At 41.9% G+C, this 26405-nt stretch overlaps 1 protein-coding gene across 4 annotated transcripts; it reads right to left on the reverse strand.

Moving 5' to 3' along the window:
- Window positions 1-1841: 1841 nt before the first annotated feature.
- On the reverse strand, window positions 1842-24492 carry hook3 (hook microtubule-tethering protein 3). Of its 4 annotated transcripts, none has more exons than XM_035607752.2 (24): window positions 24304-24492; window positions 19653-19738; window positions 19283-19355; window positions 18913-18963; window positions 18578-18710; window positions 18395-18462; window positions 18152-18214; window positions 17493-17576; window positions 14308-14471; window positions 14043-14183; window positions 13822-13909; window positions 13593-13706; window positions 13392-13502; window positions 13204-13288; window positions 13022-13091; window positions 10837-10977; window positions 10433-10520; window positions 8490-8524; window positions 8269-8351; window positions 7987-8087; window positions 7758-7862; window positions 7349-7420; window positions 6699-6835; window positions 1842-5205 (listed from the first exon to the last, which is right to left on the reverse strand). In XM_035607752.2, exons 1-24 carry the CDS (start codon window positions 24358-24360, stop codon window positions 5190-5192), a joined length of 2166 nt encoding a protein of 721 aa, XP_035463645.1. In that variant the 5' UTR covers window positions 24361-24492; the 3' UTR covers window positions 1842-5189. The 4 variants fall into 4 exon arrangements, 3 of the variants coding, with proteins under 3 accessions (XP_035463645.1, XP_035463646.1, XP_035463647.1); XM_035607753.2 differs by having other exon boundaries at window positions 1842-6543; XM_035607754.2 differs by having other exon boundaries at window positions 1842-6835.
- Window positions 24493-26405: the final 1913 nt, after the last annotated feature.

Consider the following 26405-nt stretch of genomic DNA (forward strand, 5'->3'; position numbering starts at 1 on the left):
TCCTTTTTTTTTATTAATAAAGGTTGATTCTGAACAGAAAGACCATTCACTCCACATCCAAAAGTGAAGTTCTCATATATGTAAAACTATGATGCTGTAAAATTCTTACAATGCATCCACAGTATCGGCCATATAACGTTATTCAGTGGCGGTTGGTTGTTTTAATCCGCGTAATCAATTCACGGCCATGTCTGTTATTTCAGCGAACGTCCGACCATAATGGAGCAATAATGAATAAGACTCCATGTGGTCATGTTTCAAATAACAGCACGAGAATCTGGCCATTTTTTGGGTCTGGACCACAGGAGTGGAGTCGTGTCAGTGCTGCTGGTTGTCCACGCTATTCATAAAGTTCATGACTCACTGTCTGCCTGTGGTGTTGTTTTATTATCTCATTGACTTTTCCTTCTGATTCTTTGATTCTTGAAAGCTGAAACACGGATGACAAACTGGAACAAAGTGGAGCTGGAGGGAGATTAAAGGAGATCTGTAATTTCAGGGGTTGTTGGGACACGATATGCTGTGAGATGATGCTTGAAATTGTAGTGGACGTTGGCCACACGAAACTGATTTCATGAACAGACTCCAACACACGGAAGCAACGGTCGCTTTGTTTGTTTATCATTGTGGAAAAAATAGAAGCCAATATAATCAACTAACAGTGTCACTGAAAAAAACTATCTGACTGTTATTCGTAGAGATCTGAAACCTGCCAGGCAAAAAACGAAACAAAAACTACTCTCAAGCTTAGGTGCTGTTTAGAAAATTGGGTGGAATTTCCAATAATATACAAGTTTGAATATCAGTCAACATTAAAAAACCTTTCGAGGACACAACATTAAAAGATTTGACGTTGTGCTGGATCTATGCATCTGCACAGTACTTTCCATCTTCCATGCCTTCTATGTGGTATTATGAGGACGATCCAGTTTGAGATGAATATCACATATATTTCCAGAGGTTTATCTGTACAAATGTTCAAAGCTGCTCACGGATAATCAAAGTAAAAGCAGTGGACAAATTTAATGACAACGTATACTTTCTTTGTCTTCACTTTCAGTAATTTGATTTTGGGACCTAGTCAATGGGGCAAAACAAACCATCATGTTATATATGGTTTGACCCGAGCACATGGAAAAATGATACCAACAACAGTGGACCGTAACCACCATCTTCCTCATCCTCCTTTCACTCAGGCCCGTCCTGTTGGAAGTGAGCGCGTAACCAGAGAAGTGTGTTTGTATTGACTCTGGACCTCTGCCGTGACGCGTCAGGAGGAGGAAGCACCCAGAGGCTGAGGTTTCGCCAGAGAGAGAGGAGACGCCGCTCAGGACTGAAGAATGGGACACTGATACAGAGAAGTTCCTGCGTCCGCAGCCCCCGGGGGGCCAGGCAGGCGCGGCTTCATTTCGCAGGCCGGGCCTGTCTGTCTGTCTGTCTGTCTGTCTGTTTGTCTGTCTGCACGGACTCAGTTCTATAACAGAGGCGGATAAAGAAAATCTGAATTCACTATGTCTGTCATAATAGGCTAATGTATAGAAGGTGAACTTTGAAAGAAACTGAGGCCACTTGATCCCAACGTATGCCAATAAATGAAAGTTACACACTGGCGCTGCAGGGCGGAATCTATTGGCTTGTTGGCTCCGTAATGCAGATTAATGAGCGTCCCCGTTCACATGGTACAGTCATTTGTTATTATCGTCATCAAAACGTCAGTTAGAGCTGCCGTTAAATTAGTTTGTTGTATTTGTAATGGTGTGGTTTGAGGGATGATTCAATCAGCCTTTTAAGTTTGCAAGTTTGAAATCAGACAAGAAACAAACTCAAAAATGTAACCGATATCATGAGAAAAATTTATGTCTTTCATATCGGTCATGATGTTATACGGAAAACACACGAGCAGCCTGTTTTATACAAGCTTTATTTACAATGTCATTTCCAAGTTTTGCAGTGTAGGAAGCACATCAATAGGTCCTCGTCGGACAGATGCAATATGAAATCCATCTACCTTAGACGCAAGTTATTTTCCCATCCATCCTCGAATGGCCAGACACTTTGTCGGCCACCGTCACATTAAGTATGTACATAGTATGTTTGTATAAGAGCAATATAAAACTTGGCAAGTGGAAGGTACATTTGCTACTTCAGTATGTAAAGAGAGGTTTTCCAATGAGTAAAAAAAAAAAACAAATACAGCAAACACTGCAATCATTGTGGTAAGATTCTGACCTGTTGACAGCCTCACTTTTCACCTCCATCATTCACTTGTTGACTGGCCCGCGGCGCAGTTAGCAGCCAAGTAACACTCGGAAATACTGGGTACTCGTTTCTAGCTTAGGCATGTTAAGTAATACGGCAATCTTCTCTCTTTTTTTTTGTTCTCAAATCTGAATAAGGATGGATTTTATATTATATTTTGAGGAGAACATTAAAGTATCATTGTGTCCTTCTCCTCTGCGGAGAAGAAATTGGCATTCATAAAAAAAATGAGCCAAACTAGTTGATATTAGTTCATCAGGTTATACGACTGATCTCATTTTTTGCATCAAGGTAATATTAAGAATATACACACAAGACACAAGGGCAACAAAAATACAGTGGCTAATTTGAGGGTGGATAACAGGGGGGATGCCACAATCTGATTTCTCTTCAGGGAGATATCGAATAACAACAACAACAACAACAAAACGTTCCCCCCACCATCCCCGATACAGATTTCAACAGGTCAACCACACAGTAGATTTGTTCCATTATGTACAGATTTCCTCACCAAACCAATGACTTGTGGGGATGGACGGTCAAGAGTTCTGTGTAATGTAACGTACAGCTCATACTGCAGATGTTAATGGCAAGTGGTTCACAAAACACAGAGAATTAGACAAAAAACCCCCCCAAAAAACATCATCTCGTTCATTCACAAATTCACTTATACTGAAAATGTAACTTCATAATCCACTTCTGGGAAGAAAAAAAATTGTTTGATGCCCCAATACGAAATCTGATTAGCCCTTGTCCAAACATAATGCTAACAGAATTTTCATGCGTTTACACATCTGCATCCACATTAGCTAATAAGCCCCCGCCCCCACCCACAACTGGGCCCCCCGATCTTTGTCGCTGCCACTTAAAACACTTGACAACATGATCATTTATAGGGTCACAGTAGATCCACCAATAATTCAGTGAATAATAAATGTTAAATGTGCTTGATTTGTTGACGAGGACACATTCATTATCAAACATGACAAGTTTCCCAGCACAGTCATTCCCTAAGAAACTTCTCTTCCTGAAACGACCAGAGGTAAATATTACCTTGCGTCGTTCATCACTTGATCTGAGCCGACACCGGCGTGTCGTTTCTCGTAAGACGGAGACGAACGCTGCACTACAACAAGCCTTTCTCCCACTTTTTGTTGCATAAGACAAAGTATTTGACAGTATTTTGATGCCATCGTAACAGTTTGAAGTGGTGATATGATAATACTCCTAATAAAAACAAATGTAACAAACAAAAATAATAAATAAGCAATTGAGATAAAAATGCACAGAATGAATGAATCAACACTTGCAGGATATAACGATGAGTAAAATGGGTTAAAAACAGAGAAAGCCCTCATTAAACCTACTTCATCTATACAACACAAATCTAGAAATTTATCATGCGGGTGAGATTCAAGCCCATCTCAGACAATTCTTTTTCCTCTTTTCAACTAACACAACAACACTGGTCTTTTTTTTTATATCATATTCCAATCAAAGGCGCTAAATTGGGAGTGTTCAACCATCTCTCTCGTTGAAATAAACATATGCATTTATGCCTGTAACATGCATATATCCTCAGGTCCAGGTCTATTCTGAGTCTCTCTCTCTCACCCACTTGTCAATATTAAGCTCTGAAAATAACATTTAAATAAGACCGTTATTTTACAGTAAGTTCCTCCGCTACTGATATTATTTTATATGTTTTTTGCTGCGTGTTTAAGCAGTGAACCTCTTCCTTTAGAATTTGCCCCTCTCCGACTTCTTTAAACCGATTTGCCCTTTTCGATCCGACTAAATGAATGTTCTCTACATTAGCCTGCGTAAGCTAATGTACAGTTTCAGATGTTTTAATAGTCTGATGTTTCTGTGAAATTTGTATATAGTAGACAAATGGCAGCAATGATATATGTGTGTGTATTCAATTTGAATTTTATGGAGAAACAGACGCTACACTGACATTAAAATAATGCTACATAAAAATTGCGAGTGGGCTTAATGGGGGCTTTTCCGTGCATAAAAGCAGATCTGAAACAATGTTATTAATTTAAAACACATTTTTTCATCCTATGCTCCGACTGCAAACTGTCCAAAGGCCTAGAGGGCAAACCAGTAATGCCCCATGAGCCCTCCTTTAGTCCACGTTTTGTTGTACTCACTATAACACTGGTGGTAGAAGCACTTTCAAAGATGCCGTCTGGCAACACGTCGAGGAGAGGCTGGTCAGAACCACCGCAGAAGATAACACTCTTTTTTTAAAAGGGGAGCTGGCTTCTCTTCTCCGTTATGCAGACTAATCGGCAGGCAACACCTCTCAAATCTTTCTCTTTTACTGAAGCCGACTGTTCACCAACCATGTAAATCAAAAACAGATATGTGGAGACGTGTCATTGAGGTATCCTGAAGCAGTGTCAAGTTACGCACAGGCACCGCAGAAAAAAGGCCCATTAAATCAAATGGTTGATCAACAGACTACACTGCGATATCCCGCCCGTCCTTGGTGATGGCGACGTACTGTCGGTTGAATAGTAACAGACTATTGATGCAGTGTGTGGAAGCGCAAGCAGCACGTGTCCATGAGGTGTAAGTAGAGGGAAGGTAGATGGAGAGTGTAACAAAGAACAGGGGGAACACGAGGAGGAAGGAGCTGGGGAAAGGGTGTGGGAGGAGATTAACTGAGGGAAGGAGGGGTTAGGCTTCTCTTTATCCGACCACATCCCTCCTCAGGCGTGTCTGGAGGGTTACAATGCATGACACTGCAGAGGTTTGTTAGTGCTCATGCTGCTGCTGCTGCTGGGTGCGCTGGTTATTTGCAGGCTCGAGCCAACGCAAAGTCATGCAAACAGTTGGGCAAGGCAGGTAGTTCATGCATCGAGCGCCTCGGGCCTAGCCCGGCCACACCCGGCTCGGCCAGATCAGTCGTGTACCAGTCATGCAGTGACATTGCTGTTAAACGAGAGAGAGAGAGAGAGAGAGATGAAGGTCAGATGACAGGGCGGGGTCCTGGAAAGTTCTGGCCCTGATACAGAAAATGAACAGATCATTTCAGTGCTTCTACAGGTCTTCTATTGTGTTAACAAGAGATCGTTCAGTATGTGCCTTGAGAGCAGGCAGGTTAAAGAAAGGGATAGGAACAGTTGCAACAAGGTTTTCTATTGCAATAGAAATCAAATGATTCTAAAATGATATGGAAAGTTCGTCCGCTTTGGAGTATGGAATAAAAACCTTCCTTTTGTTGACTTATTGTTATTAAGGGTGATCTACAAACTAAATCCAGTTTCAACCGGACAGTGCGGGCATCTAAAATTCAGGAACTACTGTTCCTCACGACTAGATTCTCCTTCCAACACATTTCTTCCTATGTATTAGGGGGGAAGCCTAGAGAGCATCAAGGACAATGTTGACTGAATGCAACAGTCACTTAAATGAAACGGGATGGCACACGAAGTGTTGTCTGAGACAACCTGGTAAATGCTGGTGAAGCTAAAACCATGTAAACTAAAGCATCGCATGCTTTGTTCGACAGTGGCTCCATAAGAAATCCTTTACAAAAACAAAGCACACCAATATGTAGCACACAGAGTTTTCTTTTTTTCCCCTCGGGAGAAAAATTTCCTTCCACAATTATTGCTGCAGTGTTACAAGCCCATCTGTGTTTTGTTTTTTTTCAAACCATGTAGTCATGAAAACCATGAAATCATTCAGACCAATTAGCAAACAATTTTAACATCTGCACGTGGTCACTATACATCTCGCTGTTGCTCTCCAACACAATGACAAAGCAAGGGAGAAACCCTCTGAAAATATCTTCAAACGAATAAAACAAATCAAACATTGACACATGACACTGCAAATCGCTGTTAGCTGTTAAAACAGATGGACAGAAAAATCTGTCCCCCGTCAAAAAAACCCAAGATGAACCTCCAACGTTCTCACAGGTAGTGATGTGCATAAATACTGCATGAACAGGTAGAGCGGCTCCTCTAAAGGAAAAATGACAGGACGCTTGTCAAGAGGATGCGAGCCTTCCAGGTCCTGGGGTCCAGACTACCTGTCCGTCAAAGGTTTGCCTCAGAGCGCAGGTTGAGGAAGGTCAGCGGTTGAAAGGGAGGAAGAAGAGGTTGTTTCGGCGTGATTAGTCAGACCGTGTTAAATATGCTGAGGGGATTGAATAAAAAGGTAGAAGCCTTGCATCATAGGAGTCAAGAGTAAAATATGCTTAGTCAGGAAAAAGAGTGGTGCCAGATTTGGGGTAGTCTTGCCTGGCATCTCTACCTCATGGATCTGATCAAGAAGAAGTGGGGGGGAAAAGGGATAATCAATAGGCAGAATGAAAGGGAATAGTGTGCCTCAAAGAGGGCACGTCTACTGTGTGTGAGTTCTGCGGATTCGTAAGGTAGCTTTGTCGCAGTTATGTTTTCTGCCCTGTTTGCCTCTACCTGGCGGTAGCTGGCTGGACGTGGCCGGGGTAGGAGCGGCGTGTGCTGGTTGCTTGTCTCTGCCGGGCCAGGAAGGACTGACCCGAGCCGGTGTTGGCAAGTCGGTCTTCAGCCGCCTTCTTCTGCAGAGACATGCCCTGCGGAAAGAAGAAGTCGAAATAATGGTCACTATCGGCGTAGAAACAACAAATATACAGAGGCTCAACACAGAGTGAGAGACTGACCAGAGAATTATCAATAATCAGTCCAACTGTGATGCATGAAAAAAAAAAACAGTTCATTCATAGAACAGTCTATGCTGCCCTCTAGTGGTCAAAATGCCTAATGAGTTCTTATTGTGAGCCGACACCTAAAAAAAGGGGGTATTTACTGTGTATTAGAGTTTTTAAAGTGTAAAACTTAGGCCGGAAAACATGCAATTCCATATGTGACATAATAGTAGTGTAAAGTGTTCTGTCTATCAATGTCTGAGCTGACATTACAATCATTTTCCCGACAGTAATGTCTATTCTTCAGTGTTTTAAACTATCTCAATGATTTTTGTATATTGTGACTGTATTGCCTGGGATGTAACCAGCTCTACACGAGTGTATGTCACAACTGAAAAGGACTGTTGTCACAGTTTCTGGCCGTGTAAAACTCCTTCTTACCATATTGTACCAGGCCGACACAATCAGTTTCTCCTCGTAATCTCTCTGGCTCTTCGTCTTGTCCATCTCTTTCTGTTTGAAGGGGGAAAAAAGACACAAGAACTTAACCCTAACCCTAACCCTATCTCTTTTTAGCCACGTTGTCCAAATACTTGATGTATTAGTCAGAGAGATGTTCCACTACCTGCTGGAAATGTCAGGCATCGCTGAGAACTTAATCGGATACCACATCTTTAAAGTATAGTAATTTTCCCCAGATAAAATGGCAATTTTCTGTTATCGTGTCGTAAGTCCAGGTATCGGAATCGGTATCATAGCTTCTCTAAAGTGTTGTTCTTGTTAACACCATTGATCTACAAGCTGCTAAGACATTTCTGTGCCAGATCATCCAACTCCTCTGAGTGATTACCTCCAGTGAGTGTAACATCCTCTCCTTCTCCTGCAGCTGGTTCTTCAGGGCCTGGACCTCTGGACCTGAACCCTGGTTCTGCTTAGGGTCCAGAGTCCGGATCACCTGGAGTTGAAATATTCAAATCACAATCACACAATTTTCTTGTTGACTTACTGCTACGGCGAGTATCCCTACAGTTACAGTACAGCGTGCAAAAGACATTTCTATTGAGCAAAAATATACTCACGCTCTTGGCTTTTTCCAGGTATTTCTTATATCTCTCTTCCATCTGCTTCATGTCTTCATCTTTCTTTTTCAAGGCCTCTTCCAGTTCATCCACTCGTTGGGCTGAGAGGGAACAAACACAAGATAATTGAATAATACATTTATTGCCGTGATCGTCATATCTGTATAGCGACGTCACATCACATCTTAGATAATTTCAGATTTTAACAATGACAGGAATAGAAAGCGAGAGAGGATGAAAGTAAGCGAGATTACGAGAGGATTCAACAGGCAACAAACTCACTGCTGGCGCTGAATTTTGGCTCCATTTCGTCGATGGCGGTGTTTTTCTTCAATAACTCGTTGTTCAATTCTCGAACTTTCTCCCTGATGAAAGGAACAAATATTACACATTAAGCATTTCAAAAATTAAATAACAAGGACACTGGAATTAAATAAAAAGGACAATTTTAAATAAACCTAAAGTAAAACATCCACAGTTCTGTGTCTGAGTAGATCACTTACATGTGCTCCTCGTATTTCTTCTTCAGAATGGAGGACTAAAAAAATACAAAATGAAAATTCAGTTAATTATATCTTGTAGCCTAAACAAACCAGGATCATTAAACTGCCTCTCTGTTGGATTAATTCAGAACCTGCAGCGAACTTCAGCTACTGTTGCTCATCTTTTATTTTTTATGATACTAGTCCCAGAAATCGTTCGGTTTTGATAATTTATGTTGTTACATAGCATAATGAACATCGTCCAAAAGTTAATGGGATTGGAAACCTAGACAATATGCACAGCAGCATCACTGCAACATAAATAAACCATGAACACCTTTACATAGTTTAGATAAGTTAAGCACAGTGTCCGTCTGGTCCATGGTTAAAAAATGTTGTTAATTTCCCAAGGTATCCAACAGAGGGAAGTGTTGAGTCACTAATATTTGGAAAAGATTATCATAATGGAATTATATTGTATCAAAGATCTGACATTTTCAAGTTAGGAATCAAAGGAGACGTAATACAGACAGTGTGTGTGATAACACGACTAGGATAATCATAAAGAATATTCACAATTAGATTTTTTTTTTTCTGATCCTATATCACCATCCTTGTAGTCTCTGAAATATTGTGCAGCAAGTTTATGTGAAAGGTGAAATCTGCAGAGTACTGGAGAGAAGTTTCCATGCCCAGACTCTAAACTAGAAGGCAACAGCATCGAGGAACAAAGCGAGGTGGGTTTCTACAAGGAGAGAAAGATCTACATGTAGTGTCTGATTGGGGACTGATTCAAAATGCTGTTCTACTGCTAACAGGAAAAGTGCAGCTGCAGACTCTAGACACTTGGCTTGGGAGAAAACGTGTGTGTGCAGCAACTCAGTGCAATAAATACAAAAACTTTTTATATAAATATAATTATGGCCATTAAAGTAGAAATCTTATCAGCAGATAATATTCAAAAATTGGCTATATATTTAAAACACGATTGGCAATAGATTTTGCAAAGTTTTCAAATTGTGTAAATTTATTACATTCTGAGTTGTGGCACATTTGGCATTTGGCACACATGTCTAGTCATGAAAGAGCTAAGTTTAAAAGAGGCAGCTTGTCAGGAATCACAAAGATATACTTACTATAGTCTGACAGAAGCATTATTTGGAGAAAAACAATTGAAAAAATGTATTTAATCACAGCCCTGCCAAAAGTGGATGGTTTTACCAGGAGAGCCAGGAGTCTGTTTTAGAGGTTTTTAGATTCTCTGCTTATTGTGTTCTTGTTTTTTTAAACTGGACTCCATCTGTAAAACACTGAAAATACAGGGATCTCTTTATCTTGAGTGAAAAGACAGATAGTTAAAGCAAGAGTGATTGATCGGATGCCAAATCTACACAGGCTGACAGCACAGGAAACCGGAAACCCCCGCAAAAGACCCCCCAAAAAAGTTTTTGATTAAGGTTAATTATGTAGTAAAGACACGTAACGATTGTGATAAACACAAACATTAAAGCTCTCTCTCACACATGAGCCTCGTCGGGAGATGCTCCAAACCTCCTCGTCCTAAATACCAGTAGTTCCCTACGAGAAACTGGTTAGGGGGAGACAATGACAGGGAAGAAGGCAATTTTCCCATTTTTTGTGTTTAGGATCACAGATGAGAGACAAATTAAATGTTAATATGAACAACGCTAATTTTTCTAATGCTACAACATAGAATCTTTATACAAGGACACAAGGAAAAAAACAGCATGGATACAATGAGTGTTAGAAATTGTTAATGTAAAGAAGTTAGTAATAACAAAAGCAAATCAAAAGTGCACACTGGCCTGAGAAACAATTGAGTGTGTGTACTGCAGTGTCTTGGACCATCTTTATTTAGAAGTTGTGGTATGATGAGTATTTGGTTTTCTGTGGTATCTGGTATCAGTTCTCTTCACAAACACAACAAGCACTTTATTACTTACATCATCGGCCTGGGAGCCCTGTTCTTGAACGGTCTTCTGCAGCTCCTCGACCTGACTCTGTTCCTCCATCAGGCGCTGATTGATTAACCTTGATAAAAGGCCACAAAAGACGAGTCTGACAACAGAGTCTCAGAGGGAGGCTTCTGGCTAATGGGTCAAACTGTACTTCTAGTACAGACAATGAAAAGCTAAATAAATGGTGAGATCGATCCACGTTCCACCGAAGGGAAATCATCTCCCGACAGTCAAAACTACACAAGCAAGCCAAGAGATTGTCAAGGAGATTTTGAGATCAAATGCAGTAGTAGCAGTATCTTTCACTTGACAAATGCTCTGAACCTTTAAGCCTCTTTTCTTTTGCCGTTCACGCTGCTAATCTGCATGTTGCTGTGCTCGTAGCTGACCTGTTCTCTGTCTCCAGTTCATTCTTTCTTCTGCTGGCATCCTCCAGCAGACTCTGCAGCAGAGCAATCTTCTCATTGTCTGATCCCTCCTGAGCCAGCTTCAGCATCTTGTTCTCATGCTGGAGACGGATCAAATGTTCTCTGTCAAAAAAATAAAACAAAATACAATAAGAATCACACACAGGGGAATTAATTCCTTTCAAATAGCACAAATAACACAGATAACACCTGATACACACAAATACCCTGCAGCCCTACACAATACCTGTATCAATACCTCTTTGTAAAATTCATTCTGAAATCATATTAGAGTGGATAAAGACAAAAAAAGGTCTGTATGTATCCATCAAAACTGTTCCAGATTACTACATGAAGAACCCATATCCAATACATATTAGAAAGAGGAACAAAATCTTGAAATACCTTTATTTTGTTACAGGATCATATTTGAGTAAGCCCCAGTCAATATTGAGTCAGGTGGTAATTTATGTTAGCACTTTGGCAAACGTAATTCTACATACACCTCGTATGCAAACAGAATTATGCAACTGATCCGCTGGATCGGTCTGGTAATGCTGCTGTAATCCAGTAAAACTGACTGATGATGCAGTACCTTGAAATAATGATAAAACTGTGTGTTTACACAAGTTTTTTTCTGTTCTTATATCCAATTTACAATACTGCATTATTCTTTAGTACATTTGTTTCCTTTCAGCAGTGTGCAGCATCTGGGTCTTTACATTAGTGAAGTGAAAGGTAGTAAAATATGCTAAAATCAAGAAGTAAAGTTGCAAAAGTTGCAGCTAATTCATTGTACTTATAGGTTATAGGTCATGGCTTTCACAGAGCAGTGATGTTCTTTTCTGTGTGCATCCGATTTCATCTGCCCATTGACTGCCCCATTGGATTTTCTTTGCATCAGAAAAATAAGAATCAGCCCATCTGCTCGGCAAATCACGTTGGATCATTTTTGATAGCACTGGGCACACGCAGTGTTGCTTGAGTCATGTTTTGTTTTTTTTAGGGTGTGGCTGCTGACTCCTTTCCAACTTTCTAAATGTTTAAACACACACTAACAGCTGCTTGCTTGTTAAAGTTGGGCTAAAGAAGAAGGGAGGCAGAGTTGAGAAGAAGTTCCAGTGTAGCTTTTTGGGTAAAAAACCAACTAATAATAATACATTTGATTAAATGTGACAGGATTTCTGCTGGCGGAGTTCTTATTGCTACACTGCAGTCGGAGAGTGTAACTGTGTTTCCAGCTGTTTTTTCTGGCTGTGGCCAAAATGAATTCCAGATGCTGTTTTTAAAGGCCTACAGGTTTTCACACTCACTGTTGACCAAGAGACATAAATGAGCATGAATCAGCAAGTTTACCAGTTAGCAATTTTGAATTTCACTCTGTTCTTCTCTCACAAGAAACAACACTAAATGCCACATCTTACTCTGATCTTCCAACGATTGCAGGATACAACTTAACCTCAAGACATACCAGATTGTTGTTACTCTACCACTTAAGTGTAACAAATAGTCCGGATTGCTTTCACTCAAGTAACTTTTTTTTCATAAGCTGCTTTTGGAAGATCTACATTTTTCTAGGTTCACAAAAATTCGGAAATAAAATCCAGGCACTCTATGCTTCCAGCAGAAAAACCCAGCCCTCTTGGAGAGCAGCAGTCAGGCTGATGTAACTCACTCAACTATTACATAACTCACTAAAGAGAAAGCTCTTCTTTTTTTTTTTTTTAGGGCTCGTCTGCCTGAAAGTGGCAGAAAGAGCAGGAGGAAAAGGCTCAAAACCATCTGGCTATAACACCACAGTAATACTGTAGACAAACACGAGGCGAGATCAGCAACACCAAGAGGGGATTCAACTGTCGACCCATCACAGCAAAACCTTCATCTTGACTGATGCGCTTTCAGCATTCAACTTGCAAAGTTGGGTCTAAAATCATGAAAACAAGTCTTTTGAAGTAAACGTCTTTTGTACGACAATATAGTGTTTAAAAAAAAAACCCAATTCAAATGGATGTTTTCCCACAGAAGTTTTGTTTTATATACTTTTTTTCATACTTTTCTGTATTATCTCTATCTATGTAAGGCATGCTTTTTACATTCCTTTACCTAACTGACCTACTGAATACAATAAATGATATCTGTACTCCATCAGAAGCCTAAAAAGTCATACCTAAACTCTGGGGTGGTGATCTCAGCAGCCAGCGAATCCGAGCTGTCGTTGCTGACCAGAGGGAAGAGACCTGGGCAAACAGACAGCGTTGTTGATGTTGTCGTTAGCACAGTGTAAACCCGACTCATCAAAAAGAGACCAAGTTGAACTACTCAGGTTTAGCCACCGAGACATTTCTTTACCAGGCGTAAGCTGTCCCTCTTGAGCCTGGACACAGTGCAGCTCCTCTATAGTCTCCTTCAGTGAGTCTCTCTCCGTCCGCATACGCTACAGAGGGAAAGGTGTATGAGTGAGTGACACAGAAAGAGCAATAGCGCAGGATCTGGAATCAAAGTACAGTTAGATTTATTACTCTATGAATTGAACGTACATCTTTTTCTTTTTGTAGGGAGTCCACTTTCTCTTTGACGCGTTTGTATTCAAACTCCATCTTGTCCGCCTTTTTAGACTCTTCTGACAGTCTGTTCTGAAGTTCAACCACCTGCGCAGAGAGAGAACAGTTCAAGATGAGGCGTTATCCTTCAAATAAAAAAATAAATAAAATACGTCCGCAGGGCTGTAGGTTGGGTACCTGTCTCTTGTACGTCTCCAGCTGACCCTTGGTAGCGTTTGCCTTTCGCAGCTCTTCTTCCAAACCGACGTTGGTCTGCATTAACACTGTGTTCTTCTCCTCCATTAACTTATTCTGAACAATAGCGACAGGAATAGAAGTTGTGTTCTAACAGAATGTTGTTTCCTACAAACCAATGGACAAATGATGTGCTGTAAGGCGAGATCAATTCTTTCTGTTGTCTGTGTACCTGTCTCCTGAGAAGTCCCATGTCTTCCAGTTTCTTCTTGTAGTGTTCCACGGTCCCCTCCAGTTTGGACACCTTGTCTGATGAATGCCTACAAGGGAAAACGACAGACAGTCGCGTTTACCATTGGAAAAGAGGCAGAAAGTTTTACTGTAGCTCGGTTCGTGTAGTGTACTTTCAATTAAGCAATCGCTCTAAATGGGAGTTCTTTCATCCCAACTTACCTGAGGACATCCATCTCATCCTTGAGGGACTGGGCTTCATCAGCCAGTGATGCAAGCTCTTCATTCTGTGTCTTCACATCTATAAGTTCCTTTTCAAGCTCCTCGCAGCGGATCCGGTAGTCGTCCTTTGCTGCCTCCAACCTGAAATGAATTGGCGGAAAAAAAAACCCAAAAAAACATTTGAAGATCTGTGACATTAACATCAGTAAAGCAGTCTCTCTAACTTTGTGTTACATAATCTTTTTCCATCCAGTTACTCACACACCTGAAAGTTTCTTCCTGTAGTTGCTCGAGTTGTGTCTGCAGCTGGAGGTGTCTGCGTCCAGCTGGGCTGTTGATATCCTCTATGGAGTCGGACTGGTTGAGTCTCTCCATCAGGACCTGGTTTTCCGCGAGCAAGCTGCTCTTCTCCTCTTGCAGGGCTGCCACCTGGGGGAGGAACGGCGGTGAAGAGGAGGGCAAGGAAGGGAAATAACATAGGAAACAGAAAAGAAAAAAGAGAGAAGAAAAGGGCAGAAAGATATGGTTCAGTGGTGAGATACACAGAAATAGATGAATGGGGGAGAAGATGGGATTTAGAGAACAGGACAGGTGAAAATAGGGGACAAGCCAAAAAGGAGGTGGCGTGAAAGAAAGAATGATAAAAGTGTAGAGAGGTAGAGATGGAAAGGTTGTTAGATAAGAGAGAAGAAAGGCAGAGAAGGGAAACAAGTTAGGTTGGAGCGGCACTGACGCTTTGAAAAATGTCCTCTGTCAAACTAATTAGATGCACATGATGTAACATTTCATTTCAAGCACTCAGGTTGTTCACAATCACTGCATCATCAACTTCAGTAAGAAAGCAAGCGCACACCAAACACACCAACAGAGCAGAGAGGGCTACATATGGTTTGATGTTGTCTTCTCAGTGGGACAGACAGGGAATCAAACTCCACACAAAGCAAAGCAGAGGCTGGTTGTTGTTTTCACTGATCATATACCGCCATTTCTAATCCCTGGTTGTTGATGGATTTACCAAGACCTAAAGCAATAAAAGTTTTCCCAAAATACTGGGACTCGTAAATAAATGCCACTGGGCTTTACTTGCTTTTGGGGGGCCAGTCACCTGCCTATGAAGTGATTTCCACAAATTACATAGCAACTGTAAGCGAGTTAGTGAGAGGGATCTTATTTAATGTCGTCTGACGCAGAAGAGCAGCAGCGTGACCGTACTTTGGGTTTAACTGGAGGCCTGAATCACTTTGTTTGTGGCTTGTATATTATGCTTGGTAGACCTAGAGGTAGACTAAGGACTTATAAAATCCGACCGTTGTTTTTTTTTTATTACACTTGCAGAATCTATTTTGTCTGTTTATTTTAATTTTCAGTTCTGTTTAACACTCCTATGTGTAAAATTCATGCCATTTAAATGTCAGTAGCACTGCTATGTGGAAGCACTATGGGAAAACTTTTACCAGTGTGGAAATTATGTCGCTGCAACAAGCTTATGTCACATCAAAGATGTGTGTACTCAGTATTGAGTATTGCATTACTGAGTTACAGTACATACAGTGGTGTACACTTTAAAAAATTCAAAATGGTAATCTAATATATAAATAAAATACAATGTGTTCATATTTGTCACATATTCAACAGTTCTGCTTCTTCCTCTCGGTTAAAAAAATTCAAGCTTTTCCTCTTGCTGCCTTCTATTGCTGTGGGAATGCATGAAACACAACGGGGTAAAAAGACAGGAGGTTATTACTGAAGGGCTGACACACCCACACAAAACTGTAGTTGTGGCTGGTGTGCCCCCGAGAAGACCGTGTGTGCATACATGTGCACAGACACTTTGTGTATAAACGTGTACACACACACATGCACACATAATAAGGAGAACGGAGGGAATCTTGATTCCAAAGGGGATGCTTGGTGCAAGCAGACTGGAAAAAAAAAGTCCAGGACTATTGGACACACCACACACCATGGATGGAAGGGAAGAGACGGAAAGAAGAAAGTTTTTGATTTACCCTCTCTTCTAGCTCATTAAACTCTAACCTCAGTCTATCACGCTCCTCTTGGACACGGAGGGCCTTTAAAGCAAGGCACACAGTATTGAAATAGTCAGGTAATAAGAGGAAACTGATTTACAACAACAAGGAGAGTCGGTCACGCTTTAAGTAACAGCTCCATTTTTTGGAGGGAGCTGCGTCATTGGCAGTAAATACACTTAAAATAATTCAAACTGTGATCAGCTGCTACGAATTCATCACTGTTTAAGTAACAGAAAATCTGCATCTGACAAGAAAATCATACATCAGCAGCGCGTAAATCAGCTCATCGGTTGCTCTGACGCCATGTAATTATAATTACGGTGCAATTATGCAGAAAAGGGAGCTGTTTTTAAAGTGTCACCAGAAAATATGAAGTGCAACTGAAAATTATACTATTACTGTACATAATACAAACGCTCATTACCTCCTGAAAAGGAATAATTGATGGAATGGGTGCTGATTCAGGGAGACGGAAACCGTGGATGTCTTAAGCGGAAGTATTTATTATAAGAGCTCAATATATATCAAGGAGATTTCTGGTTCGTTTACACAGATCAGCAAGGTGGTCAGTGTATGTCGCCCCAAGACAATCTGCCTGTTCCCGGTCTCTGTACTGCGTTTAGTTTAGGGTGATGTTGTCATCTCCCCGCGACTATGACACCTCGAGAGAGACTTCAGTTGCACGATGATTGTTGTGGCTTACCACAGACAGGTTGACCTTGCTTGGTGCCTGAGAAGACTCGTCTTAAAAGTTTCTCAGGGGAGGATAGACAAATTTCCACGACACGTCCCACCAAAGAATTTATGTTAACATCTGTGTCCGTTGTTTGTTTTTTTTGGCAACAGGATTGCACAAAAAGTATTGAACCGTTTTGCACCACACTTGGTAGAGGAATGTGATAGTTAAATGAACAGATCCAGGAATATGTTTTCTCATGTTCTTTAACGTTGTGAGATATGGTATTATTCTCAATATCCCAGAGAAAAATGTATTGGTAAAAACTCAGACATATTTATTGTTTTGAGATCTATGAGTTTGTTCAATTTAATGCAGATTATCTGATTTCTTTCTTTCTTTTTTAAGATAATTTTATAGTATATATTGATGGCCTAAGCGGAGGTGTGTGCTACACTGTATCAATTTTCATTGTGTTATGAAAACGATCATAGTTCGTAATGAATAATGTCTGACTCTCAAGAGTTTAAATTGTACCTTTGAATAATAACGTTATCCATCTTACTGTATAATTATTCACACACACAAATGTAATAACCAGCTTGTCAGACCCACTGGGGGGGGTTGTGTCTTTCAAGTTAGGTCATTATGACAGAGTAACTGCTCACCCTGCTCTGATGTACAAAACCAGAGGTCAAGGAGATTAAAACACGTGGGGATTACAACTGCATAAAAACCAACCTGCATGTCAAGCTCACGACACCGTTGGGCGATCTCTTCCTTGGTAGCCAAAGCATCGTTCAACTCCTCCGCAGTTTTTTTCAGCTGTGAACAGAAAGAAGCCACAAATCCAAACGGATTTCTTGTGCATTTGGACGAGACTACAGAAACTCTCTCTTCAAGCTCACAGGCGTGCTGGATCTGAGGCTACACAAACAGAATTGTAAACAAAAGAGAAGTTGTGCACAGTAATGATGGCGTAGAAGTAGTAGCGGTTCTGCAGAAGCAAGCTTTTCCACAGATCCAGTTGTTTTACAGGTCTGTTGCCAAGAAGGAGGAAGGAGGGTAAAAGGAGAGATCAGGATCATGTTTTATAGTGAGTGCTTTGTGTATAATGACACTGGTGTTGCGAAATTTAGTGGAACATACTGGAGAGTATCATGTGCTTGAATTCAAAGATTTTAGACTGTGTATGTTCAATATTGCTTAATCCAGGCAAATAACATTAAAACTCAAATGGTTTTCTTTTACTTATAGATAGCATGAAGAAAATATAAAGACTTTACGCTGTTACTACGTGAAGCTATGAATTAAGAAGGTGTTTGGAGATCATTTCGCTGCCACTTTTAGAAAACAGATCGCAGAATGCACCCTGGTGAGATCAAAGATGGACTCCATACCTGTCTGTCTAGATCCACATACGAGTCATTTCCTCCCGTCACTGGAGTCTCTTTACTCATCAGCTACAGAAACAGAACAAAAAAGAGGTTAATGGTTAGAAGAATTTGACCATTTTGTCAATACTGCACTCGCAAAGGATTAACAGCTTATCCTGCAGATTTGTTATTCCACACAAAACCCCTTTGTCTGACCAGTTTACTCTCATTGATCAGTTATCATCTGCAAATACTTTTCGAGTCTACCTCTTGGATGGCTGTCATGACAACATGCTGCACTGACTCCTCCATCATCATTATGGTCTGGATGTATTCTAGAGAAAAAGAGACACAATTATGGGGTAAATACAAGTTTCTGACGCAGCTGTTGTGACATCGACATTTCCACATCATACACACCGACAAATACACAGAATATAGAACATGCACCTTGTTTCTGTTCACAGTTGACAGCGCAGCCCAGGATAAGTTGCAGCATCCTCCCAAGTTCTGCTGCGTCAGAGTGTTCTCCGATCATGCTAACGTCTGGTAGTATGAAGTCATTAATGTGCTGGCCTAAGATCTAGACAGGAGCAAAACAGGACATTCATGTTTATGAAAATTGGAGTATCTTGGCCTGTTTTGTGCTCAAAGGATTACGTGTGGAGAAGGTACTCGAAACCTCTTCCTCCCAGGAACACAACAGCTTATTTAGTCTGAATATTAGGTACAGACCAAGCATTACTATACCAAAACAAGTAGTGGATGCAGTGGATGGTTCTTACCTCCTGGTTGTAGTCCAGGATGCCTTTCAAAATTTTCTTTAGATTGCTGATCTGAAACAAGAGAGACATTTACCAAAATTATTAGAAATAACAACACCAGTGATACCAACTGAGACTGACAAATGTTAAAACACTGATTACTCAATATGCTCAACCAATATAAAAATAAAACTATATTTCAAAAGGTGACACAGTATAACAGTCATGCAACTGTAATTGTACAGGTAAGTTTGTATTTGTGCATCAAGATATTGTTCCTTCCCACTTGGATAGGTCTGCTAAGTCATTCAGGAAGAGTCTAGCTAACAGGGGAAAAGAAGTCGGTCCAATAAAACAAAATCCATGAATCTTTTCAATGTCCAATCCTTACCTTTAACCTCCAGTTGTCCCCGACCTCTGGCTTGATTCTACTGATCCAAGCGTCACTGAAATACACTATGTCTCTATAACAAAAAATGGAGACAGACAAAAGGATAGGGATTGACCGCATGAAGTATTTCTTCAGTGTAATTCTGTGGGTTAACAAAAGCTGCAGGCTTAGGAAATGAAATGAGAAAGGGCTGGGTCACTGCCCCAATGAATATAGTACAGTAGTACATGTACAAGGACAGTATATTCCTTTAAAATATAATTCAGTTTGTCAAAACACGCCACCAAAAAGGGATTTTGGGTTGTAAAAAACACAACTGGTCAGAAATATTGCATTTTCAAACGCAACATCATCGATGATGCCAACTTACATTTTCTGTAGAGCTTGGGCCATGACGACGCCACTCGTCAAGTCTTCTACCGTCTTGCATGGAGCCTCCACTCCGAATGTCTGGATCTAAACGACAAACAGGCACACTTTTGAGTGCTGAGCGATGGATAAAACACACAAACATCTGCGGACATTCATTATCCGGCTTTCTAGTTCGCTTGGACTCTGCGGACTTGTACGCAGGCAGAGTTGGTGCCCTTGTGGCGCCGTGGCTAAGTTAGAGGGGAAATGAACATCCGCACGGAGCCACTCCGACCCTCGCAGACCATCGCATGATAATAGATGCAGGAAATATAACACTAGCTTTAGTTCACACACATTCACACCAGCAAGCTGCTCTGTATGACCACAGTGTTTACCTGCTGGCCACTGAGCAGCTCTATTAGAGGAGTTAAGCTCAGCTAGAACACTTGGCGTGTCTCTGTCCCCTTTTTCTAGCCCTCTCATCTCCTCCTTCTCCGGGCTAAAAGTCTGTCGCCCAGACAAAAGTGAATATACAATATGCCATTTTACACATTGCCATCTAAATCCTCGGCTATCGAAATACAAGCTGTTGCAGTGTTTGGACAATTTTCTTAAAAATAAACATGATGCAAGAACAACACCATCTCCAACTACTGACTTGCACTAATGTTTTTATTTTTAGCAAGTTTAAACAATTATGTAAGTGAATTTACTGAGCGTGATTCAATTACCTCTGAATTCTTTAAAAAAAAATAGTAAACAAGAAGACCTTTGACAGGCTTCATATGACATAAGGGCAACGTGACACTAGAGAAAAGTGCAAACAGGCAAATTGAGATCATCTAAATGAAAAGGTTTTAGACTGTTGTTTTACACTGGACATAATGTGTAATACCTCCTCCTAATGTAAGCTTCCAAACTTTTTTTCCCCTTTTCACATGCTGCAATGACCAACTAATGACGTTCAGGGGGCTTATTAGGATCAGTCCCTCAGGGGAGAAAGAGTGGGCATGATTAGGCAATTTGAAATCAAATCCAAAGATTTGATTTAGTGCCAGGTTATAATTTTCTCAAGACTTTATTCTAAGTGCCCATTTTAAACCTTCTGTAAAATTGTTGCCCTAAAGAATAAAGGCCTTATTTTGCTTAATTCACCTTCTTACCTTGTAAAATCTGAACTGTGTGAGTTGCCTGAGTCTCCTAAGCTGCTGTTGGATAATTTTATGAATGAAAGCTTTCAAACTGACCCGACTCGACAACCAGACGACACTTTCCCACATCCGATCACTCTCAAAAGATCTGGATATTATCATTCCTGTTTCGACTCTCTGGATTGTCAAGCAGCCAACTACCAGTACAGTAGCTTCTCCCAGTATCCGTCAGGCAGCTGGTGGCTGAAGTCAGTCACTGGCCAAGAGCCAACACAAACCACAACCAAAACAAAACCACTGATTACATAATGTCAATTACCAGTGGTGGACGGAGAAAAAAACACAAGCACTTCAAAAACCCACGCAGTGTTCACTCCATTAATTCAGTTACAAAAGTGCTTTACTGTGATGCTACGTTTTCTTTCGGAGCGGGCTGCGTTCTGATTCTCCTGGCGCGGCACTGTGCTGACAGGAACCGAAACAAGTCGAACATCGTGGTCGAAATTGGTTGCATGCAGACCTATTGTTCTACACTCGATGACAGCCCGCCGCCGCAGCAACGCTCTGCATCATTTCCTTTTGCAGGAAAGACGTGGAAGGAAAGAAAATAAAGGCTGAGCCAGCCCGTCATGAAAACGACAACGGACGGCCAACAAAGGCCTTGACAGAAACCTGACAGCCAGTCAACAGCGGGTATCCACAGATTCTTATAAAGCCTTTGAGAGAACGTACTTGTAATATGCCTCATTCTTGATGTCAGGTGGGTTGCTTGACCCAAATACCCGAGTTAAGGGGTTAGGTCGCGTCACCTTCAATCTACCAGCAAATTTACGTCCAACATATAGATCTGTAGCATTTTATAGACCACATATACAGTTCTGCAGGGCGCAGTAGCTTCGTTTACATGCTGTACTATTGTACCCAAGCAACAATACATTCTCGTGGCCATGTGAGCTGCACACGTTCGACTGCGTTGTTACATCAACAAAACTGCAGGGCACATACCACTGCACCACAAAGCCGTTAACTGAGACACAAGCCCATGTGATGTGTCTGAAAAAGTGCAGGGCAGCGCTGCAGGTGAGTGGCTTTGTTGTGTAAAGGACAATGTATATGCTGCCAGCTGACAGTGAATACAGCAAGTTTTTGCTGGCTTGTTTTTCTTTCTTTTCTTTTTTTTACTGGTGGCACATAAATTGCACTTTGAGAATGAATATTTATTGTGTCACACTTGTTTAATTTAATGCTGATCAGACAGACCTTTGAAGACACTGTAACTGTAATTACATTAGTGAGATGAAACAAATCTGCCATTGATTAAATGTGATCACTAACAGCTGATCGGTAACTAGTTTAAAGATTATTTTTGGGGGCTATCCATCTAAAATGAAATGAAGCTGAATCAAGCTGCTTATTATGATGATTTGGCAACAAGACTGAACTGTACCAAACTTCCAAGTTGTTCCTGGACTGAAGGTCAATGGCCCTCAGTGTGGAAAAATAAAATAGCAGCTATCCAGACTTTGCTGATTCTAAGTGCAGCATTAGAACTCCTATCAGATATGTCTCGGCTAAGCCGCGTCGTCAGGATCAACTCGCAGTCATCTTATTATGATCCTATTCAATCGCTGAACCAGTAGCTCTTACTCTTCACACCTGCCGATTGGCGAGTGCCAATCGAACGCAGATTTTTGTCCACAAGTAGAAAACTGGGATAAAAATCCTGTTCAGTGAACTAGATAGATTTCAATCACAACATTAAATCATCAGATCGCCCAACCCCTGTTGTCATGACCACAAGTCTGAGATTGCTTACATTTCTCAGCAGGAGGGATAGTCAGCTCTTTACCGTGTCACTGTGTCTGCGAGCTGCCACCTGATAATAGAAAAAACCCAATAAATCGAGAAACAAAGCATCATGTGACCTGAGGCGTTTGATCACTTTGATCACATCATCCACAGCTATGAGCTAAGAGGGCTGTTGAGTGAGCCACAAAAAAAAGGAAAACTACACCTAGTAGTATGTGGAAACAACTTTGGAAGAGAGATAGTTCAGCTGTGGAAAAAGCCTGCGCCACATGACTAGGAATGAAGAAAAAAAAATGGACATCAAAATGCTCTGCTTTAATACATAAGGGAAATTATCCGTGAGAAGAGAACACTACAACATACTTTGCCCTGAATTATTACTGTCACTGGTGCCCAAATGTCCACATCAGGGAGTGGGATATAGAAGCCAGCTCACCGGTTTGATTATATGAGTTTTCCAATGATAAGAATAGAATACAAGTGCCACGTGCAAACCACATACAACTTAAACAGTGAATCTGCATCTGGGACCTGATGAAGTGGTTCCAGCTACAAAGCATTGCCAACAAAAAGGCCAGCGCAGCCGATGCGCCTAGATATGTGCACAAAACACAACATGTGGCATCAATTTCAATGCTTGACTCAATTGTTCTCATACCGTAAATGGAACATTTGGCATCTCAAGGGACTGCTTCTCAGTCTCGCAGAAGGGAAATCCACGAATCGATTTCACGGGGTCGTCACACGACACACGAGGAAGCGCGTGTGACTGTGTGCAGAAAGCGAGGCGGTTCACCTGTGCAAAGCTCCTCGATGTAACCAACAACACACGCGCGTGTTGTCCACTGCACACTTCTGACCTCTCTGCCAGCGGCGTACAGTAAACACATCCAAGTAATGGCCCTGTGTTTTCCATCACAGGGCCATTTCAGCCCAAAACCAGCCACAATTTTTGTTTGAGATGTGTGACATGCACAATAATAAATCAATGTTAATTCCATATGCACAATTACTGTCTCATACAAAGCATCCCTGCAGCAGCAGCATTTGATTCACATCAACCCAGCTCTTGCCACAAAGCTGCAGCCCCCCCCCCCCCCCCCCCATTCGGGCAGATCTGTTGTATTGCTTTGACAGGACATGTGTACGGAAATGCTGTGAACTCCAACCCAGGCGAGCTCCCTTGCATTGGGCAATGTGGACCAGACGGAGGAGGAACGACACAGGTAGTGATGCACTGGACAACAATGACGGGAATCCAGACTCTGCGCAGACGCCGCGCTGCAACGCGATGTGCTCAATCCAGAGGGAAACGGTCGTAGGACCGAGAGACAGTCTAACATCTCGGTGGTCGCCGTCACGAAAAACGACGGAGCATTCGAAAAGTTGAGCTGGCTAAATTGCGCCCATTGCACCGCGCCAGCTAGAAACAACAACAACAACAACAACAACAACAAAAAGAATCCCCGACAGGGGTAGGCGGTTTTGCTAGCGGCTAGCAAACAACACATCAGCAGCTAAGGCAGCGAACAGCTGGCCTGCACACGTAACCAGTAGGAAGCCCCGTCCTCTCCGGTCCGCCCCGTTAGCTCGCCGTGCTAGCGTTAGCGCTGCGCGCTAGCTAGCATCGCCCCGGCGCCGGAGAGCTGTCTGGTCCGTCGGTGGCGAAATAAAGCGCCCCCGGACTTCGCCATTTGAAACACGTACCCATGTCAAGAGGCTCTCGCAGAGCTCCATTCGATCCAACGACTCCGACGTACTCATCGTGAGCTACACGCAGCGGGCGAACTGAGCCTGAAGTTAACAGTCGGCTTCATACACTCCCGAGGTCTCTCCAGCTGTCCGTCGCCCCAACTGTCTGCAATCGCCGCTTCGCTACTCCGGCGTCTGCCAGAGGAGGAGGGCCGGGCGGGCGGGGTCTGCGGTGCAGTTAAAGGACAATTCCCACTACTACAGGGAAAAAATACAGACAGCTCCATCAGGAGGAAATGTCCTTTTGGGAGATATATATATAGAATATAGTATTATGGTTGGTGACTAAAATTACATTTCTCACTTGCAGGCTGCAGTCATTTGGGAGGGGGGAAAAAATAAAATGGGAAACTTGCTGGTGGGGGCCACGGGGCACCTGGACCCAGACCCCCAGGGACAGTTGTTCTCTTTGCCCCGTTGGTTGTCCACCTGCTTGTGGCAGGAACAGTGTGGGCAACATGGTGGGCACAAATAATAAATAGCACAAGTTCATTAATTCAGAAATCATCTGGAGCATATTTTTCACAAAACTGCTGATTTGGCTCAAGTGGTCATAACTGTTAGACGGGTGCAACTGGTGACAAGGGTCATGTGTAGATCCTATGTCTCTCAGGGTTTCACAGCCCTTTCCATAGGTTGGGGAACAACTCATTTAACAAACTCCTTCTTCAGCCCAATAATATAACTATTATCCTAATTTGCATTATTTTAGCCTTCCCCTCAGTGTGAGATCACCATACACCACTCAGTCATTCTGGTATATGCTCATCCTAGATGATTGTCATATCCACAACAATTTGTAGGAATAATTGCAAAGAGGTTACTACATGAATTCAATAATGCTCCCACTGAATAGACTAAGATAGTGGCGCTCACAGACTCAGCAGCCTGAAAGAATGCGTCAGTATACCTACATTTTATACTATTTATTGTTTGTTATTTGTAATTTATATAGACTTATGTGTCTGTGAGTTATGTACTACCACTTGGACACCTAATTCCATTGTACACTGTGCAATTACAGTAAAAGGCATTGATCGAATAATTGATTGACTTGCATCCAAAACTGTTGCAGTCCATCAATATGAATAAATATAGCTGTCTCATTGACCCCTCCTTCACTGAGCGGTGTCAGAGCCAAGTCTGGGAGAGTGCACAGCTGACTCACTTCCTTCAGACACACAGCGGTGATTTGCTACAAGATAAGTGTGTGTCATGCTTGGACAGACTTGTCTGGGGCGTCACTGGGGCAGAAACTCATCACCAAACTCAATAAATGGTGGATGTCATGACAAGGATCCTTGACTTACAGGTAGTTATTGAATCCATCCAAGAAGATCAGAGGATTGTTTCAAAGCCTCAGTCACTTAAGGGCATTTTTTTGGTGGATTACTCTAGATCCTGAGAAAGGCAGAGAGACAAAGGAAGTGGCGTATGACAAATTATAACTGGCCCGTGTAGCATCTAATGATGACATCATGTTTACATATTAGTCATTAGACATTTTGTAAATTCTGGTTGTATCAAAGCTTTGACTCTTTGTATTTTCCCACCAAGGTAAGACTCTCATCAAACCGGTTTTCAGCTGCAGAACAGCAGAAGCATTTACAACACATGTTGCTTTCATTTGCTTCGGTTTACCTCCCAGAAACTAAAGGGTGGAGGTTGCGCCCGACATCCTGGAGACAGAGTGGAGGATAAGATAATCCCAAAGGACAGCGTAAGAGGTATGACATGGTTTGGCTTGTGCCACACCTTCACATGACATTCCAAGAGGGACCTGAGTGTCCTTTCTAGGAATCTGGAGCTGTCAAAACAGACCGAATGAATTTTACAGTCGACTGTTGATCCGCCACGTGAACCTCAACCCCTTCCTTCGACTATTCATGTACGCGAAAGCCATTGCTGGCTCAGGAAATAGAGCCCCAAGACAGCAAATGGCCTGGATACAGTTTCAGCTACCACTCCGAAGCAGCCATTTTCAGCCCGGGGGTCAGCACCCCTCATGGTGCAAGGAAAGTTTGGCAGGTTTTTGTCCTGCAAAACATGGCGATTCT

This window comes from Scophthalmus maximus, chromosome 20 (genome assembly GCF_022379125.1).
Source record: "Scophthalmus maximus strain ysfricsl-2021 chromosome 20, ASM2237912v1, whole genome shotgun sequence".
Taxonomy (NCBI): Eukaryota; Metazoa; Chordata; class Actinopteri; order Pleuronectiformes; family Scophthalmidae; genus Scophthalmus; species Scophthalmus maximus.